This window comes from Bos grunniens, chromosome 28 (genome assembly GCF_055505025.1).
Source record: "Bos grunniens cultivar Pamir isolate PY7600 chromosome 28, Bosgru_T2T1.0, whole genome shotgun sequence".
Classification (NCBI taxonomy): domain Eukaryota; kingdom Metazoa; phylum Chordata; class Mammalia; order Artiodactyla; family Bovidae; genus Bos; species Bos grunniens.
In genome coordinates, this window is record NC_141192.1 from 23,051,553 (window position 1) to 23,072,924 (window position 21,372).

At 36.4% G+C, this 21,372-nt stretch overlaps 1 protein-coding gene across 10 annotated transcripts in view; it reads left to right on the forward strand.

Moving 5' to 3' along the window:
- CTNNA3 (catenin alpha 3) overlaps positions 1-21,372 on the forward strand; it is a 1,912,303-nt gene that overhangs the window by 1,002,149 nt on the left and 888,782 nt on the right. For all 10 annotated transcript variants that reach the window (XM_086381634.1, XM_086381633.1, XM_086381642.1 and 7 more), the window contains 2 exons: positions 750-830; positions 13,030-13,182. In XM_086381634.1, the coding sequence (XP_086237760.1) occupies positions 750-830; positions 13,030-13,182 (234 nt within the window). The remainder of the gene's footprint in view (positions 1-749; positions 831-13,029; positions 13,183-21,372) is intronic.

The window sequence follows — 21,372 nt, forward strand, 5'->3', positions numbered from 1 at the left end:
TTTTATATAAGATATCACTAGAAAAGTATGATTAGATTCAATTCAGTTGTCTCCCACAAAAGTAATATGTAGAAAATACCAACCAAGGTGACTCTCTATGTGCTTAATAGCCTAAAGATTTAGGTTAAGGATATAATAGAACTGTTCCGCTTAAAGGAGAAGAAGGTGTTGCACAAATTATCCCAAAGAGCCAAAAACAGCGTCCAGTTTTCACTTGAAACACTTTGTTCTTGGAATATTGTCAGCTAAATTTGTGGTCAACTTTTGCAAATTGTATGAATTTGCACTGCATATTTTATTTAGTGTTTAGCAAAACTCCAATATGGCTCTGCATAACTTACACAATACACCACGAAAATGACTTCAGAAACTCCCACAGAAGTTGACAAATTGGGCATCTAATGCTTTTAAGCTAATTGCATGCTTTGCAGTTAAAGAGTCGACTTGTTAAGAATGAAGATCATGGTTTCTTGGAGATAATGCTCTGCCTACTGCCACACTGAATGCAGCCCAAGCCTATATCAAAAATATTACAGAAGCTTAAAGAAGAAAATAATGTGAACTTTAATCACCATTCAAACTTACTCTTAAGTGAAGTACTCATGAATCATAGCAGTATCATAGCAGTTTCGAGACCTATTCTTGAATGTTCAAGCTGTTATTTTCAGGAAATTTAGAAAGCAGATTGCTAAGTGATAAAGAGTAATTCAATACCATTGCTTATGCCATTTTTTTTTTCTCCCTTGCAGACTGGAAAAAAGGAAAGGAGTAATACCCTCAATATGGCAATAGAAAACATGTGTAAGAAGACAAGAGACCTTCGCAGACAGGTGAGTGAAGAGAAAGATATGGAGACAAACACCAAGTAGAAGGAACCTTTTTTTTTTTTTTTCTTTTTAAATTAATTTAGAACACAGAGCAAGAACAGTGAATATATACTTTCCACATTTACATAACTCACCCATTTTTGTGGCAAACATAAAGTAGAAAAAGTGACAATATCAGGCAGGGTTACATTCAAATACTGGCCCTGCTGTCATCAGTTATGAGATCTCAGGAACAGATTTCACCTTTCTAAGCCTCTCCAGACCCAGAAAATGAAATTAATAATACATGATAGGGCTATGAGGTTGAAATGAAATGTCTCCAAGTGCCTGGTACATAGTAAATTTTTAGAGACTGTTGGTAAATTGATTATATTAGATTAAAAGCTGAGTTTATTATCCAAATGCTTAGAGGAAACAGCTAGTCCTTTGGAGACCCTGCCAATTTCCCCTTCTAAGTCTTCAGGATGCTTCAGAAATTAGTTCCTGTTTAAGGCTCCTTTTAACCTTAGGTTATCAGGAATATAGGATTAGAAAGGATTTATTAAGTATAACAGTATGCCACAAGTTATATTTTTTTCCTCCAGAAATATGAAGACTTAGCTATTTTTAAAGACTTTTGCTTTCTGTTCCTTTCCACTATTTAATAACTGGAGTTCTTTTGCACATACAGCTTTATCTTGGTCACCATTAACTTATAAAAGAAGGGTAAAAACTTTTCACCCATAAGCTTTTAATACAATATATTATTGTGGTTTAGTGGGCAAGATTTAGTAAAATGGCCTGAACAATTTGGAAATAGAACAAATAGGGATTTGTTAATATTTGTTAATATTACCTCAACCAGGTAATATTTGCTGTGTAAAAGCACAATTTTGAAGGCTGGGGAAATTCCAGTTTTTCAACTTTTTGACCTGAATGCAAATCCTTTTTCTACTATCAGCACTTAAAATCATGGAATGTTTAAGAGCTGAAAGGAACTTAGCACAACCTGTCTTAAGATGCAGATGAGAAAGCAGGCTATTATGGTGAGGCAACCTTCCTGAGGAAGGAGCACTGAACCAATACACAGCCATAACCTACACCCAACTCAGGAATTCTCACCCCCCACGACTATCCTCCTGGTTAGTTGTGTAATTTTCATTCTCTACCTTCATGATTCTACCCCATCTGCTCTTCCCAGAACTTGAAAAAGTTGTTACTATGAGCTATTAACAACTGTGTCTTTCATTCCGGTATCTCTGGACTGCCTTCAACAATGTTATGCACAAAGAATTGATGTACATTTATACCTCCAAAGCTTTTGGAATCATTATTTCTCTTAAAAAAAAAAAAAAAGTTAAGATAAAGCAATCCTTTGTGTGTAGGATTACCAGATTTAGCAAATCAAAGTACAGGATGCCCAGTTAAATTTGAATTTCAGATTAACAGCAAACAAATATTGCATGGGAACATAATTGTATATATATTTTTAAAAAGCTGTGTTTATCTGAAATTCAAATTTAACCAGAAATCTTATATTGTGTCTCAAAATCATACTTTGATTTCAACCCCACATCATCAGTGAGATAGGGAAAGAGCGTGGGGGTTATTAATACTTCATAGTAAGAGGATGTAATAGTAGGCTAATAGAGAACTGCTATGTCTCAGAGTTATGGACATTTCCTGTGGTTTCACAGGTCCACATCTTATTATTATTATTATTTTGGTTAATATTGCTGTTTAACAAAGCACCACGAATAATAGCAGCCACCTTATTGTTTCATGATTCCATGGATTGGCTGGGTGGGAATGTCAGGGGGTCCATTTCTATAGCATTTTCACTTGCAGTCTGCCATGTACTGGTAGTTAAAATGATTTCTGGATTCAGGGCTCAGTATTTGAGACATCAGTGCTTCTTCTTTTTCCCTCTCTCCATGTGGTGTCTAATCTCCTAAGTCCCCATTCATGTGGCTTCTCTCTCTAGCAGGGAAGTCTGGATTTCTTACATATTGATTCAAGGATCCAAGAGAAGAAAGATGGAAGTTGCAGGCCCTCTTAATGCCTGAGCTCGAAAGTCACCAGGATATTGTTTCCTCCACATTCTACTGATCAGAATACTACAAATTGTGTTCTAGGTCGTCAGGGACAAGCAAAAACATCCTCTTACGGGAAAAGTGGAGTGTGTATATAGGAAGATGGAATTGTTAGGAGCTGTCTTTGGAGACATTCATGGTCTTCAATGTGAGTTGAGGCAGTTGTATGATTTTTTTCTCAGTATCCTTGCTTGCCTCCCAAAGAACTTCATTTTCCATTGTGATGTTTATGCTTGTGGCAATAATAAAAGCTAAGCAACATGAGTCATCTCCACCTCTTCTTCTTGCAAAATTTGTTAAGCAGTTGGTTTTAAGCATCTTCTATATACTTTTCACACAGGAGGGAGAAAGCCCCTACCCTTACAATGTTTTTCTTCAGAATATTTAATATTCTTGTTCTAGATCTGTGGGTTTTTGTTTGTTTGTTTGTTTTTAGTTAAAAAAAATAAAGCCCATCTCTCTGCTGATTCATCTGAATTCATTTGTTTACCCATAACCTGTCCATTGACGATACAGAAACATTTTAGCTCAGAGAATCAATGTCATCTGCAGTGAATGAGATAGATTGCTTAGACATAGCTGGGAAGAAGCAGATTATACATTTTGGGGTAACATAGATAAATGTCTTACATGTGACTTATTGTTCTTTTGTTTCAAATAAATAATTTGTCTTTTCTTGCTCTGTGACTTCATTGGCTATTGTACTAGAGAACAAAGAAACAAGTCATAGGCATTGTGTTTTAGCTTCTCTGTAATGTGGCCCCAACTTAATTCTCATAATTCTTAATGTTCCTTCTCCTTTTGCTTTCTTCCTTAGTTTTTCCTCCTCACCATACCAGCACATTAACCTTTTCTCTGGATGGTGTACTTACTCATCACCAAACTTCCCACCACTTCCATCTCTACCTACAGACACATACACATCTTTGTAAATACGGATTGTTTAACTGGGTGCCTGACTTGCTCTGCTTATCCCCTACACAACTGCTAATTGATTGAGAATGTTTAAAACTAATATAAATGCTATTTCTGCCATGAAACCCTTGCCATTTTTATCAGCTAGAATTCCTCTTTTTTTCTTCCTGGAGTGCTTATAGCATTGATAGTTGTTTTAAAGCAATAACCATATTCTGTTTGTGTTTCTCTTATTTAGTGGCTTTTTCTTCACAATGGATTTTGAATCCTTAAAATGATAGTTATAACAGCATCTCTCATTTAGCAAATGCTTTCCATAGCTCTCTAACCACTCTAGTACTTACATTATTGGATTTTATCCCTAAAAAAATAAACAATGCCATAGCATTACTATCTCAATCCCTCAGGTGAGTCAGTTTACCCAGCAAAAGGTAGAGCCGAGGTTTCAGCCCACGTCCATCTAATCCCAGACCAAATTTGTGACCACTGTTTCAGGGGCCAGGGATAATGGCCTTTTGATTGTCAGAACTTTTAGTACATAATACACTGATATACTATTATAATATTTTTTCTTCCTTAGTATGTATTTTACACGTTTTTACATTTCAATTTTCTTCTTTTAATTTCTTTTCTCCTTTATTTGAGCTCTGCATACATATTGAAATTCTATATAAGGAAGTTTTTTTTAAACCTTCTTTACTTCATTAAAAAAACTAAATCAAATCTACTCCACTTCTACTGAATTGTGCAGAGTGAAACAGATACTGGATTTCACCAAAGGTGGATTATTTTTTCATATATTAATATATTGAGAAATAACTGTTTCATTAATGCAAAAATAAAGACAAGATATGTCGAATAAAATAGGGTTCTAGTGAAAACAAACAAAACAGTTTGATTGATTCTATAGTTGCTGAATTTTTGAACTGCTATAGTCATCTCTTCTCCTTGTTGGGAGTTCAGTTCAGCTCAGTCACTCAGTTGTTCTGTTTGCGACCCCATGGACTGCAGCACGCCAGGCTTCCCTGTCCATTACCAACTCCCAGAGCCTACTCAAACTCATGTCCATAGAGTCGGTGATGCCATCCAACCATCTCATCCTCTGTCGTCCCCTTCTCCTACTACCCTCAATCTTTCCCTGCATCAGGATTTTTTGTAATGAGTCAGTTTTTTGCATCAGGTGACCAAAGTATTGGAGTTTCAGCTTCAGCATTAGTCCTTCCAATGAATATTCAGGACTGATTTCCTTTAGGATGGACTGGTTGGATCTCCTTGCAGTCCAAGGGACTCTCAAGAGGCTTCTCCAACACCACAGTTCAAAAGCATCAGTTCTTCAATGCTCAGCTTCTTTATAGTCAAACTCTCACATCCATACATGACTACTGGAAAAAACCATAGCTTTGACAGACGGACCTTTGTTGGCAAAGTAATGTCTCTGCTTTTTAATATTCTGTCTAGGTTGGTCATAACTTTTCTTAAAAGGAACATGCATCTTTTAATTTCATGGCTGCAGTCACCATCTGCAGTGATTTTGGAGCCCAAAAGTTAGTCTGTCACTGTTTCCATTGTTTCCACATCTATTTGCCATGAAGTGATGGGAGTGGGTGCCATGATCTTAGTTTTCTGAATGTTGAGTTTTAAGCAGACTGTTTCACTTTCCTTTTTCACTTTCATCAAGAGGCTCTTTAGTTCCTCTTCAACTTTCTGCCATAAGGGTGGTGTCATCTGTGTATTGGAGGTTATTAATATTTCTCTCAGAAATCTTGATTCCAGTTTGTGCTTCATCCAGCCCAGCATTTCTCATGATGTACTCTGCATATAAATTAAATAAGCAGGGTGACAATATACAGCCTTGATGTACTCCTTTCCCAATTTGGAACCAGTCTGTTGTTCCATATCCGGTTCTTACTGTTGCTTCTTGACCTGCATACAGATTTCTCAGGAGACAGCTCAAGTGGTCTGGGTATTCCCATCTCTTTTAGAATTTTGTTGGGAGTACCAGGGCCTACTCATAAAAATATATGTAGGTTCTTATACCTCCTCCTTATCATTCTCTTCATCAAATAATAAGTATCCATAAGAAACACATCTCATTAAGCTGACACAGAGTGTATATGCTGAATTAATTATTGCATTATTATTATATAACATAGTTCCTATGTTAATTGAGTTTAAAAGTCATATTTTGCTACTTGACTTAAAATGACAGTCATGTACACAAATATAAGTTTCATGGTTTTCTGAGGATGATTCTTTTCTAAAACACTTTCTTTTCTTTTCAATCCTCTTCTACTCACAATTTTTCTCATCCCTTATTTGGTAGGGCTGTGAGTGTGTGCAGGGTTTTCTTACAGTTTTAAGACATAGCTCCCACTTTTGGGTTTCCATTGTAGAGAAATATAGTATTTTATTTGAGATCTCATACCATTTACATCAGTGGGAAATAGAAAAATTGATGTCTCAAAGCCTTTTATTAAACTGTAGTGAGAAAAGGTAGAAAACCCCTCAATTTAGTTTTGTGCCTGGCAGGTTTCATTTCTGACCACAAACAGATATTTACTGAAAACTAACTCCTATTGTCCTCTCACTAACTTCATATTTAAGTGCTGTGGCTTCTAAGATTGTCCTATTTTTACACTGGCTTGTTGGATTCTTCTTTAAAGTTTTTTCACCCAAATGAAAGGAATGAATTGTTTCACTCGGTAGGAAAATAGTATAGAAATAAACAAGATAGATCCTACTTAGTTATTACACATGGATATTGATGACTGTACAATTTCAATGAAAAAATTTCCTATAAATATGTCAGAACATATAAAGGAAATTTCTTATCATAGCTTTCAGTGTCTTCCATAGCTTGTCCCATGTTCATTTATAGTTTTATCTCATGTCCTCTTTCACAGCTAGCCATAATACAGGAGATGGCAGAATTAAACTGAGTGTTTTGCAAAAAGTGGCAAAGTGTGATCATCAATGGGCAGTTATGTAAGACATCAGAGTCTGTTACTTGCTATGTGAGCAAACAGCACTAACACCAGATGCATGAGTCCACTTTGTATTGGATTCTCCTGAAAGCAGATCCAAAGACTGAGGCCTTTATTCAGGTCATGTATTTGAGAGGTAATTACTAGCAGCAAGTGTAAAAGAACCTCAAGCATAAAAGAACAGGCAGGAAAGGAGGAACCAATATATTATTGAGGTTGTCACTATAGGCATCAGTTGCTTAAGGACCTCTGAGAAGGGACAGAATGTCTCCCAGAATTGTCTGATCAGTAGATGGAAGCTGAGAATTTTATCCAGTGGCTCCCATCCCCATTGGATGAGGGTCACTTCTAGTGGTGTTGAGTTTCCAGAACTTGCAGGCTATTTGTGCTTGACCTGAGAATCTCCTAGAGACTTGGAGCAGGCCCTGAGAAGGAATAACAGAATGAAGCATGGAATACACTTGAGGTGGGATGTCTTTGGAGGACATAGAACTGTCCCCAGGAATAACAGCTGGAATCAGAGACTGGTCCAGTGGTGAGATGTAAAGCACCAAAGGCCTCTAATGTAGTCTGTAATCATAGCTATGAATGTGAGGGTAAATGATCAGAAATTAGTAAGAGAGATGATCTGGTGAGAAAAGGGTGGGTTGGTTTCATTAATTGTGCTGTTTGTTGTTTGTGTGGGGTGAAGGTGCTTTCGGAAAAGATGTCCCCCTGCCTGCTGACTGCGTGCTATACCTTAAGGGTATCTCTCACGTCTAACACAAATCACCATTTTCCGGCCATTTCCTTCTGTCATCTTTTAATCTTTCAGTCTGAATTTTGTTCTTTTTACCTCAAATACCTTTCACTATTTCCATTCTGCCTAAGGAAATCCTATTTCAATCTTTAGCACCATATTCCAGTCACATCAGATGCTTGTGATTCGGGAGGATCTATTTTCTTTGCTCGTGATAATCTCTATTCCTAGAATATGATGTTTGCCAGCTCCAACTCTTAACATCCTAATCAGTTTTTAAAATGAATTATATATGTCACATCCTTATAGAAACCTCCTTAACCATGACAGTCAATTGTTTTTTATTTGTCTGCACTTCCTGTAAGATACTCATCAATCTCTGTCTCACTTCCTCCCTAAGTTACCCCATCTCAGTCATTCTAGTATTCCCCAAATTGCCTCAAATGGTGCTTTGCCCTTAGATAGATAACTCAAGATGAATTTGTTACATTGAATGAATATACAAATACTGAAGTTTCATTTTGCTCATTATGCATGGTAATATCTTGTATCAGGTAATTTTAGCCATTTTCCAACAGAATCATGAAAACATTGGCACAGAACTTATTTGAAAGCATATTTTCCAGTTCTGTCTTGTTCTACTGAATATAATATGTGGTACCCTTTTTCTCATTTATCATATTATGTAGTTAGCAACATGACTTAGAAAAAAAGCAAAAAATGTGTTCTGAAGTAACAGAACCGGACATGGAACAACAGACAGATTCCAAATTGGAAAAGGAGCACGTCAAGGCTGTATATTGTTATGCTGCTTATTTAACTTATGTGCAGAGTACATGTGAAATGCTGGGCTGGATGAAGCACAAGTTAGAGTCAAGATTGCAGAAAGAAATATCAGTAACCTCAGTTATGCAGATGACACCACCCTTATGGCAGAGAGCAAAGAGGAACTAACAGCCTCTTGATGAAAATGAAAGAGGAGAGTGAAAAAGCTGGCTTAAAACTCAACATTCAAAAAACTAAGATCATGGCATCCAGTCCCATTACTTCATGGCAAATAGATGGGGCAACAATGAAAACAGTGACAGATTTTATTATCCTGGGGTCCAAAATCACTGCAGATAGTGACTGCAGCCATGAAGTTAAAACTCTTGCTCCTTGGAAGAAAAGTTGTGACAAACCTAGATAGTGTATTAAGAAGCAGAGACATACTTTGCCAACAAAGGTCTGTAGAGTCAAAGCTATAGTTTTTCCAAAACTATATAGTCATGTGAGATGTTGGACCATAAAGAAGGCTGAACGTTAAAGAATTGATGCTTTTGAACTGTGGTGTTGGAGAAGACTCTTGAGAGTCCCTTGGACTGCAAGGAGAACAAACCTGCCAGTCCTAAAGGAAATCAACCCTGAATATTCATTAGAAAGACGGATGCTGAAGCTGCAATACTCTGGCCACCTGATGCACAGAGTTGACTCATTGGAAAAGCCCCTGATGCTGGGAAGCATTGATTGCAGAAGGAGAAGGGAACAACAGAAGACAAGATGGTTGGATGGCATCACTGACTCAGTGGATGTGAGTTTGAGAAAACTCCGGGAGATGGTGAGGGATAGGGAAACCTGAGCTGTGGCAGTCCATGTGGTGGCAAAGAGTCAGACATGACTAAGTCACTGAACAACAACAAATTTGGTTTAGTCTAAAAAAATTAATCAAAGAATTTATTATTTAATTAATAGTAAATCAGCTATACATCAAACTGCAACTCTATAGATATTTTAATATTTGTATATGAGGTGCTGAATGGAATGAGTAGCAGAGGAAATTAGTTGGAAACTCGAAGAAACAATAATGAAAAAAGGACAGGGAAGTAAATATCTTTAAAATGAAGGAAAGACAGTGTGGTTCCACTGAGGAAAGATGCAGACCAGAGCAAATATATCCGTCCTGGAAGGAGATTGCTGTAGTTATTCAAGTATTTACACAGATTGGCACAATCTAAGACAACAGTTATTTGTATTACTATCAATTTTTATATGGTAATACATCAAAATGTAATTTTTTAAAGCATAGGAGGACAACCTCAGTCTGACTTTCTGAGTTTATTATTAGTGTATAGGAATGCAAGAGATTTCTGTGTGTTGATTTTATATCCTGCAACTTTACTATAATCATTGATTAGTTCTAGTAATTTTCTCCCAGAATATTGGAAATAAAAGCAAAAATAAACAAATGGGACCTAATTAAACTTAAAATCTTCTGCACAACAAAGGAAACTATTAGCAAGGTGAAAAGGCAGCCTTCAGAATGGGAGAAAATAATAGCAAATGAAGCAACTGACAAACAACTAATCTCAAAAATATACAAGCAACTCCTACAGCTCAACTCCAGAAAAATAAATGACCCAATCAAAAAATGGGCCAAAGAACTAAATAGACATTTCTCCAAAGAAGACATACAGATGGCTAACAAACACATGAAAAGATGCTCAACATCACTCATTATCAGAGAAATGCAAATCAAAACCACTATGAGGTACCATTTCACGCCAGTCAGAATGGCTGCGATCCAAAAGTCTACAAGCAATAAATGCTGGAGAGGATGTGGAGAAAAGGGAACCCTCTTACACTGTTGGTGGGAATGCAAACTAGTACAGCCACTATGGAGAACAGTGTGGAGATTCCTTAAAAAAACTGGAAATAGAACTGCCTTATGATCCAGCAACCCCACTGCTGGGCATACACACTGAGGAAACCAGAAGGGAAAGAGACACGTGTACCCCAATGTTCATCGCAGCACTGTTTATAATAGCCAGGACATGGAAGCAACCTAGATGCCCATCAGCAGATGAATGGATAAGAAAGCAGTGGTACATATACACAATGGAGTATTACTCAGCCATTAAAAAGAATACATTTGAATCAGTTCTAATGAGATAGATGAAACTGGAACCTATTATACAGAGTGAAGTAAGCCAGAAAGAAAAACACCAATACAGTATACTAACACATATATATAGAATTTAGAAAGATGGTAACAATAACCCTGTGTACGAGACAGCAAAAGAGACACTGATGTATAGATCAGTCTTATGGACTCTGTGGGAGAGGGAGAGGGTGGGGAGATTTGGGAGAATGGCATTGAAACATGTATAATATCATGTATGAAACGAGTCTCCAGTCCAGGTTTGATGCACGATACTAGATGCTTGGGGCTGGTGCAATGGGACGACCCAGAGGGAGGGTATGGGGAGGGAGGAGGGAGGAGTGTTCAGGATGGGGAACACAGGTATACCTGTGGTGGATTCATTTCGATATTTGGCAAAACTAATACAATATTGTAAAGTTTAAAAATAAAATAAAATTAAAAAAAATACAATTCTGAACCATTTTATCTTCTTGAAATTCCTGTCAGTCTCTTGATTTTCCTTTATTATAATATTTAATGGCACTTTCTCCTCCATTAGATTATCAGGAATCCTGTGTTTCCAACTTGACATTTCTCACAATATCTAGTTCTTGGTAGAAATTCAGGGGAAATGTGTTCAGAAATACTTGTTGAATTGAATGAAATCAAATACATAGAAAAAGAGATTCAACATATCTATAATGTAGGTATTACAGTTGTGTTTGGTAGGATAAGTTCATTTGTAGGGCATTGAAACAAATTTATTTGAAAGTATCCCTTTTGACTGTTGATCATTTGATCTGTGTTGCATGGCCATCATGTCAGTCTCTTTTTAAGGTCCTACTCTTTCATCTATCCAACATGCCCATATTACTCATAAGTGGTAATATTTTCTAAGATTTTATTCATGGACATCTCACTGTGAATGTCCCTCTATATCATTCTGTTCACCTCCTTGGTTTGAATTACCTACCATATGTATGCTGGCTTTCAATCCAGTATCTTTAGTGCAAATCTTCTCTTGGCCCTCCTTCTATATGTTAATGAAAGAAAAAAAGGATAAAAGGAAGAGAAGGTCATTGAAAATAACTCCACCTCCAAGAGATTTCTTCTACTTTTCTCTTACGTATGTAGAACTAATGCACCTTATAGTTGCCAGCTAACTCCTAACTTATCTGTTGTCTGACTCCACTTTTTGTGGACATCAAACACTTTGTGGACATCAAACAGCTTTGTGGACATCAAACAGCTCATTGTGGACATCTTTGTGGACATCAAACAGCTCATTCACTTAAGGTCTTTCCCTCTCCTGGAAACATTTAGCACTCTACACCCTGTGGAAGTAACTGCTCAGTAAATGTTAATTAGTTGCCGTTAGTGATTTACTTGTCTGCATGCTAAGCAGAATCTTTCCTTGGGGATCTTCCTATTGCCTTTGTGAAATTGTTGATAGCCATAAAATTTCACAGTTCTTCTGAGAAAGCACCACTATCTTAGATGAAGGTATTTTCTGCCCCCAAATCTATAACTATTATGGATATATCCTATCATTGCTAAAGGAAGAGAGACAGTGTTTTGTTTTGTTTTTCCATGTAGCTACATCATTCAACCCCTTGAAAGTATATTAATTCTCATGTAATCCAAAACTAGAATAAGTATCTCCTGGTTTTAAAATATATACTAAAATGTAATTTTCACAGAAGGCAAATTACAGATTCTGTCTGATAGCTATTCATATCTTTGTTTTATTACATAGGTTATTAAATTAAGTGAAGGAATTGACCAAAAGCTTTGGAACCATTCATTCTCATTGCCATTGTTAATGAAACATTCAAGATATTGTGATCCTTAAAAACTCAATATTATATAAATATAATGCATTATTTTTCCAACTTAGTTTTAAATTTCAGAAAATATCTGCTGAGTAGAATAATTGCCTGATTGTCATTTATAAGCTTACACATAATTTAATTTAAAAGAACTAATTGTAGCAGAATGTTATACTTGTTTAATAATTTAAGGTGTGAGGGCAAGAACAATTAATGCAAACAAAGAAAATTGGACATCAAAACTCATTTATTATTCTCCTTGCTCTATTAATCTGTTATCAACTGGCATAATCAGTGATCTAACTTGGTTTAATTACTTTGAAGTCTACAATTTAGCTAATCAAAATTTATCATGAGTTCTTCCTACAAGGCAGAAAACATTTTATAATTTTGTAATTATGAAAATACATGCTGAACCATGTTGTTTGTACACATGCATAAACATTATAAGAGTGCAATTTCTTTGAGGGAAAAATGGAGTACTGTCACTTATAATTTGACCTCTAGGCTAAGTACAGTTTAAGAAAAAAATAGTAATTTTTGAGAGCCAGAAAGCTATTGCTCAATAATTTTTTTTCTTGGATATTTACCTTGTTTCAGCTTTGTAAGTGACATTCATACACAGTCTTAAATATTATGATTTTAAAAGACTGTGCAAAAATATATAAAAGGAATTTTATAATTACTGAGATTGTAAAAATATGAAATAATATGAACCATTTCCTGGGGTGGAAAAAAAAACTGAATGTTTTACTTCTCCTCAGCTCCGTAAGGCTATCATAGATCATGTGTCAGACTCCTTTTTGGATACAACAGTCCCACTTCTGGTTCTCATTGAAGCTGCCAAGAATGGCCGGGAAAAGGAAATAAAAGAATATGCTGCAATATTCCGTGAACACACCAGCAGGCTTGTAGAGGTGAGTGCGCTGGAATTATAACTACTCTAAATCCAGGAGAATAGGGCTCTCATTCTGCATTTATAGCTGAACTGAGCTCAAATACAAACTTTTGACCATTTACAGCAAATGAAACAGAGATGGGCCAAAGTAATATGAAGGTATGTATCTCAAATTGTATGAACTATTCCCATTGGCTTGGAAAGGAACATTTTATAAATTAGAAAGAATTGTGAAAATATGATGAATATATTTTCTTAATACATTTTCTTTTCAGAGCTACACACACACGCACACAAAACCTGGTTAAACATGGATTTTATCATTACAAATATTGTCTTCATATTCTACTTTAAAAGTATTAGATGCTCTCTCTCATGCCATTTTATTGTTTCTCATCTTTTCATGATTATGTTACTCCTCAGCCTTTCAAATCATATTCAACTATGAAACATGACTGTAGAATGTAGGATATACAGGGATAGAGAAACCCAGAGTAATTAAGTAGAGATAGTGGATTGGTCCATGTCCCAGTAGAAGCAAGAGGAGATGATAATAAAACTATAATCCTCTTCTGCTTGGAAACTGGAGACATACCCCATGTTTTGGGAGGTGGGTTGGCATATGAAGGAGCTATGAAGTGCTGGGAAATTCCTAGAAGACAGATAATGAAATCTGCCATACTATGGGCATCAGTATTGCAGTCACGGTATAAGAGAAAGTCGAGTGGAAGAATGCCCAACTCCAGTAAAAAAGTGAGAGTACTCACAAGCCCAGGAACCAGTGGCAGAAAGGGGGAAATGTGGTTGGACTGATTCTCATACTGAACTAGTACCCATTAGTATGACTCTACCAGTTGATTTTGGCTTGTGTCTAGACTCATTGTCAGTGCCCATGCTGTGCTGATTATTAAATGTTTTGATTGCCAGAACCTTCCCATATAGGCCATGAACTCTGTGGTGGAACATGTGTTTGGGGGCCCAAATTGCTTATCAAATTTGTATTAGAAATAGTCACCACTTGAATTAGAAACACAGCATTCTATACAATATTTATGAAGGTGAAAGACTTTCCCAACATTTTTAATGTGGATCTGCTGGGAAGGAAGTTTCCATGTAACCAGCACTTCCACTATAAGCGTTCTGCACCCCAATCCTCACATTTAGAAAATGAGAGGAGTGGATAAATAAGTGGTTACTAAGAAAATTTCAGCCCTAAAACTGCCTTACCTCCAACTTTGAAATGTTTGAAGCTCCCAAGAATTCTATGAGAACAGGGCAACTGATATAATTCCCATTGGCCTTATGTGGAAATGACGTACAAAACCCAGACCGAGCTAATGAAGAGTCAAAGCTGAGTTCCAGGTTTGCTTGCATTTAACTAATCCAGTCAATTGCTTATTATTTATTTATATATTCCTTCTTGTACTCATTCCTCAAATATTTATTAACTATTCCCACAGGAAAATGTTAAAAATTAAAAGAGAGCAGAACAGAAGGAGCAAGTCATTAAAGGCACCAAACTAAATGCTGTCCCTATGAATCATAAACCTTTTGTCTAGAAATGTGTTTTCTAAGCTGAAGGAACACTAAATTATGAAAGTAACTTTTTAGTGAAAAATTCAGAGTAAAAGTTGGTTTCTGCTAATATTTCATCCTTACTTCTATTTTCAGTTTAGTTTCTAATGAGACATAAATCTCTTAAGGTGCTCGATGAAGGACTCCTTGATCACACAGTTTTGGGGAAAAAAGTTCTATTTGTCTTTGTGGAGATTTTACATTTCTGAAAAATCCAGATATAAAGAGATCTCTTTAAGTTAAATTTTCCCCAAATCAATTTACCTAAAGTATTCTTTCTTTCATAAAACTTATTAGAAAAATGCTGCCTTCCAGGACCCTTGAGAATACTACCTTAATTTTATTACAAAATGATAGTTTATTATTCTGTAGATAGAGCTCTAAGAATCTATTTTAAATTTTTAAGGATTTTGAAAATTCTATATTTAATGTGAATATGAAACAATAACAGATTTTTGAAATTTTGAGTTACTGAGGGATGGAGAATGGGTCTTATTCAACTATCTTTGTTCCCTTAGCACATTATAATGAGGTTATGTTGGCTTTGGAACATTTCAGTTCTCATTCTGTTATTACCTAGAAACTTGCCTTCAGTTCCAATAAGTTTTTACTACTTAACAAACATCCTCAAACTTAGTGCTTTAAAACAGTAATTTATTATTTACGATTATTCTCTTATTGATTTGCTTGTTGACTGGGCAGTTCTTATGTAGGGTCTCTCATGTTCTTGTTGTCAACTGTTGGTTGAAGATGAAGCCTTTCAAAGGTTTAACTAGGCTAGACCTCGAAGATGGTCCATTCACAAGTTTGAAAGTGCATGCTATCTGTCAGCTGGGAGCTTAGCTGTGGTTGTTGACTGGAGCACAAACCAATATATAGCTTTTCCATGTGGCTTCAGCGTCTTGCAGCATAATTTCTAGGTTCTGAGATGAGAAGTCCCAAGAGCAAGTCAGAAACAGGAAGTAGAGCTGACATTCCCTTAATGTCTGGGCCCAGAAGTTGATAGAGTGCAGTTTCCACTGTAGTTTATTGACTGAAGCAGTCACAGGGCCTGACCAAACACAAGGGGATAGGAGGGGGCATGAGACTCCACCTCTGGCTGGAAGGAGTAGCAGAATATTTGTGACCACCTTTAGTCTACACTTCTCTCCTCAGGGCTTCATTTGCTTCAGCTGTAAAGTGAGGGTTAAACAAGATAACCACCAAGGTCACTACCAGTTTCTAAAACTGTAAGATCTGACACATTACAAGAGACACTCTTACCTTTCTAAGAGATAAAGACATAGAAGAAAATGAAAATGGTTTTTAAGTGTACTGCTTGAACACTGGATTGTATATATCAAGGAGTTGGAGGGGGAGGAAGGAGCACTGCATTTATCTCCTGGGAAAATTCTTTTTTTGAAAGGAGCTGTCTAACCAAAGCAACAGAGAAAATCATCATTAATTTACTACAAACATTGAGACAGAAGTGTCTGGGACAGAGTCTGAGTACATAAGACAGCTCAAATATATCATTTTCAGAGGATATTGTGAGTTCACTTTGTATAGATTGCTTACCAGTCTTACCACCTCCTTTTTCCTTACCACTGCCCCTATACAGACATGCGCATATACCCATCTTATTTCCAAGCTGGGGTATCTGACATAGCAGGGCAAAAGTCTTAGAATCTAAATGACTTCAGGAAAAAACTATTTTCAGTCTGTCTGGGTTTTGATACCTCAACTCTGTCAGAGAAATCTGCAATCTAAACGTGAACTTGTTGAGGGAAGTCTTAAATGTGAAGAAAAAAAAGTCCATTTTTAAAGAATTCCTGTCAGATCTTTGGAGAAAAACTCCATGCTGTTTAAAGGAATGCTTTAGATAATGGTTAACTTGTGACTTCTATGAAAGGAATAGTAAAAATGTAGAACTGAACACAAAGGAAAAAAAAACACAAAATGGTAAGAAATTCTATGGGAAATATGTAGAAAACAAAAAATATTCAGGGCATTGGATAAAGAAATAGGAATGAGAAGCAGACTGACCAATGAATTAGGCCTAAACATTCTCATTCTCTAGTGAAGTCATGTCTATTTTATTATTTAGTAAGTTTCATTTCAGTTCAGTCGCTCATTCGTGTCCGACTCTTTGCGAGCCCATGAATCGCAGCACGCCAGGCCTCCCTGTCCATCACCATCTCCTGGAGTTCACTCAAACTCATGTCCATTGAGTCGGTGATGCCATTCAGCCATCTCATCCTCTGTCGTCCCCTTTTCCTCCTGCCCCCAATCCCTCCCAGCATCAGAGTCTTTTCCAATGGGGCAACTCTTCGCATGAGATGATGTCTTAGGGCACCATTAACTCTACTGGCTGCCACCAATCATACTATTAAACAGGAAGTTTAAAATACTAATTTTACTTTAAAAATAAAAATATTCAGTAATTCTTGAGAGTAAGGATTTTATTTCTTATTGCTTTAAACCTCCTCTAATAGCAAAGTCTATAAGCTAGTTCTCAATATATCTTGTCTTGAATGAAGAAACACATTCCTAACACCAATGCAGTCTTCTTTCTCTATAAAAAGTTGACTGAAGAGTTCCAGTAACTGGACTTGAGATATACGCCTGATCCCAATTATTTAATAGAGTCCCTTTCTACTCTATTGTACAAGGATGCTTTAAAATAATACTTCACAGTGATAATAGCCAGTGCCTTTGCTAATAATTATCAAAACCAGACATTAGAAACCATGCTCCAGATCTCCTTCAGAAGGAATTTATAGCAATTTGATAACATCATTTAAGACTTTTGCCCACTTCAGAGATACAGTTTGTAACTTTAATGTGATATTATAACTATTATTCAAAACCATACTATTATATATTAAATAAAGGCATTGTTTTTATAATGGCTATTATTTAATATTTCTCTAAAATTAAATCTTAAAAATTCCACCATTATTTTTTTTTTTTGGTTGTATTACTATTTGTTTTCAGCAAGTAAATCATGCTGAACACTACATTTGCTACCAATTGAATGGTAAAATCTCCTGTTTGTTCCATGGATATTATCATGTTAATTATTATTAAGCATGACAGTGTTAATAATCTAGGCCTAAAAATTTCCTGTGAATTAGTGAAGTTTCTTTATGTGAAAAGCCAGCTTCGTCAGTGCTTTGACTTATTCATCAAAAATTCATCTGTCTTGATGTACCTTATTTTAGTAAGTCATGGGAGCCTTTCATCAAAAAGGAAAAAGTGGGTGGACATTTAATTATAATACTTCCCTCCAACCTACAAAGCTGATTGTTCCCACTCACAAAATGGCAAGCCAGATTTAGCAAAGCCCCAGTGCCAAGAGAGAAGACTTTAGAGGGGACTCTTGCTGTTTGCAAGAAGTGCTCCTTGCTATCAGCTCTACTAATATTGTTGCATTTTGACAGAATGCTGTTCAAATGTCATACAATGCTTTAACTGATCATCTGTTATAAAATAAGGATATGTTTGGATATAAATAAATCAGGCTTTTAGAGTCCTATCCCATTCTTCCTCCTTTCCACCCCTCAAGAAGAAAAGAAAAAGAACAAACTGATATTTACACTCGTACACAAACTAACAACTGTTCTCCTTGAGCATCTTGGCAGCTCTCCTCTTTTGGTGGTGAGGGGATATTATAGCTAAGTCAGAAATGTTTTTGCTTATACAGAATAGAGCACACAGGTGTGACTGCCCACTCCCTGGAGTAGAAACTGCTCAGCATTATAACCTTCTTTTAGCTACACTTGATTTTTGAAAGCCTATCCTGAAATCATGGTGAGTGACCTTTCCATATTTTAGAGGTTTCTTTATTAATTTTCTATTATTGATCTTTGGAATATAGGGAAAGGTTAGACAATTAGAGATAAGTCATAGACTTTCCATAACAAATACAGGTATTTTTGAATGGAATACAGTGTTTTGGAATTAAAAGGAGAAAGAAAATTATGTGAGATTAGTTTGGAAATTCAACATGAAGTTAGCAATATTTACATAAAGCCTTGAAAACTAGTCAGGATTTGGATTTGAAAAACTAGAACTCTGAGTGGAGATACGGCATAAATAAAGGCACAATTCTCATCCCTGTGTTGAAGAATATAGTAGAAATGAAATCTAGATTGTTAAATTGGTAGTGGAAAGTGAGTTAGTGGTAGTTCATGAATAGCCTTGAATATTTGAATGCCAGGGTGAAGAAATTAGATTCCATCTTATAGAACTGGATCCAGCAAGTTGCTTGTCACCAGGGGAGGCTCTAAAGGGAAGTCATATTGTATAGGGGCAATTTTTCATCCAAACTTAAAAATTTCTACCCTTAATAATTGATTCAAATCTCATGAACATAAACTGTCATTTAAAAATGACTGCATCTAAAACCTAATTTATTATCATACATTAAAGAGAAAGAAGAAACTTAGTTGTTTGATGAAATTGGAACAGACAAGCAAATATCTCAGGACTTTTAATGGTATCCAATAGAAATAGAAGCCCGGCCACATACATAATTTTAAATTTCCCAGTAGGCATTCTAAAAATAAACAGGTAAACTAATTTTAATGATGCTTTATTTAATCCAGCACAGTCAAAATATTATTATTTTGATATGTAATTAATATAAAAAACTATTGATAAGACATCTTTTTTGTACTACGTCTTAGAAATCTGGTGTATATTTACACTTAAGGCCTGTCTTTACTAGCCATATAATAAGGGTAGTAAAACATTCAATAAATCATTGTTGAGTTAATTAGTGTATAAAAAAGTAGTTGAAAGTCCATTAATCCTAGGAAATCTGTAAAGATTGTAACAGTATGACTTACTAGTAAAAAGTGGAATATGAAGACTTTCTTGATGTTCTTTGGAAAGTTGCTCAGTATCTCATATCTGACCTGTGAAAGGCATTCAGTTCAGTTCAGTTGCTCAGTTGTGTCCTACTCTTTGTGACTACAAGGACTGCAGCATGCCAGGCTTCCCTGTCCATCACCAACTCACAGAGTTTACTCAAACTCATGTTCGTAGTGTCGGTGATACCATCCGACCATCTCATCCTCTGTCGTCCCCTTCTCCTCCTGCCTTCTATCTTGCCCAGCATCAGGGTCTTTTCCAGTTAGTTAGCTCTTAATATTAGGTGGTCAAAGTGTTGGAGTTTCAGCTTCAGCATCAGTCCTTCCAATGAATATTCAGGACTGATTTCCTTTAGGATGGACTGGTTGGATCTCCTTGCAGTCCAAGGGACTCTCAAGAGGCTTCTCCAACACCACAGTTCAAAAGCATCTGTTCTTCAATGCTCAGCTTCTTTATAGTCAAACTCTCACATCCATACATGACCACTGGAAAAACCATAGTGTTGACTAGATGGACCATGTTGGCAAAGTAATATCTTAGCTTTTTCATATGCTGTCTAGGTTGGTCATAGCTTTTATCCCAAGGAGCAAGTGTCTTTTAATTTCATGGCTGCAATCACCATCTGCAGTGATTTTGAGCCCCCCAAAATAAAGTCTGTCACTGTTTCCATTGTTTTCCCATCTATTTGCCATGAAGTGATGGGACCGGATGCCTTGATCTTAGTTTTCTGAATGTTGAGTTTTAAGCCAACTTTTTCACTCTCCTCTTTCACTTTCATCAAGAGGCTTTTTAGTTTCTCTTCACTTTCTGCCATAAGGGTGGTGTCATCTGCATATATGAGGTTATTAATATTTCTCCAGGCAATCTTGATTCCAGCTTGTGCTTCATCCAGCCCAGCATTTCTCATAATGCACTCTGCATATAAGTTAAATAAGCAGGGTGACAATATATAGCCTTGATGTACTTCTTTCCCAATTTGGAACCAGTCTGTTATTCCATGTCCAGTTCTAACTGTTGCTTCCTGACCTGCATACAGATTTCTCAAGAGGCAGATCAGGTGGTCTGGAATTCCCATCTCTTTCAGAATTTTCCACATTTTGTGATCCACACAGGCAAAGGCTTTGTCGTAGTCAATGAAGCAGAAGTAGATGTTTTTCTGGTATTCTCTTGCTTTTTCAGTGATCCAAGAGATGTTGGCAGTTTGATCTCTGATTCCTTTGCTATTTCTAAATCCCACTTGAACATCTGGAAGTTCACAGTTTACATACTGTTGAAGTCTGTCTTGGAAAATTTTGAGCATTACTTTGCTAGCATGTGAGATGAGTGCAATTGTGCGGTAGTTTGAGTGTTCTTTGACATTGCCTTTCTTTGGGATTGGAGTGAAAACTGATCTTTTCCAGTCCTGTGGCCACTGCCGAGTTTTCCAAATTTGCTGGCATATGGAGTGCAGCACTTTCACAGCATCATCTTTTAGGATTTGAAATAGCTCAACTGGAATTCCATCACCTCCACTAGCTTTGTTCCTAGTGATGCTTCCTAAGGCCGACTTGACTTCACATTCCAGGATGTCTGGCTCTAGGTGAATGATCACACCATCATGGTTATGTGGGTCATGAAGATCTTTTTTGGATAATTCTGTGTATACTTGCTGCCTCTTCTTAATATCCTCTGTTTCTGTTAGGTCCATACAATTTCTGTCCTTTATTGTGCCCATCTTTGCAGGAAATGTTCCTTTGATATCTCTAATTTTCTTGAAGAGATCTCTAGTCTTTCCCAT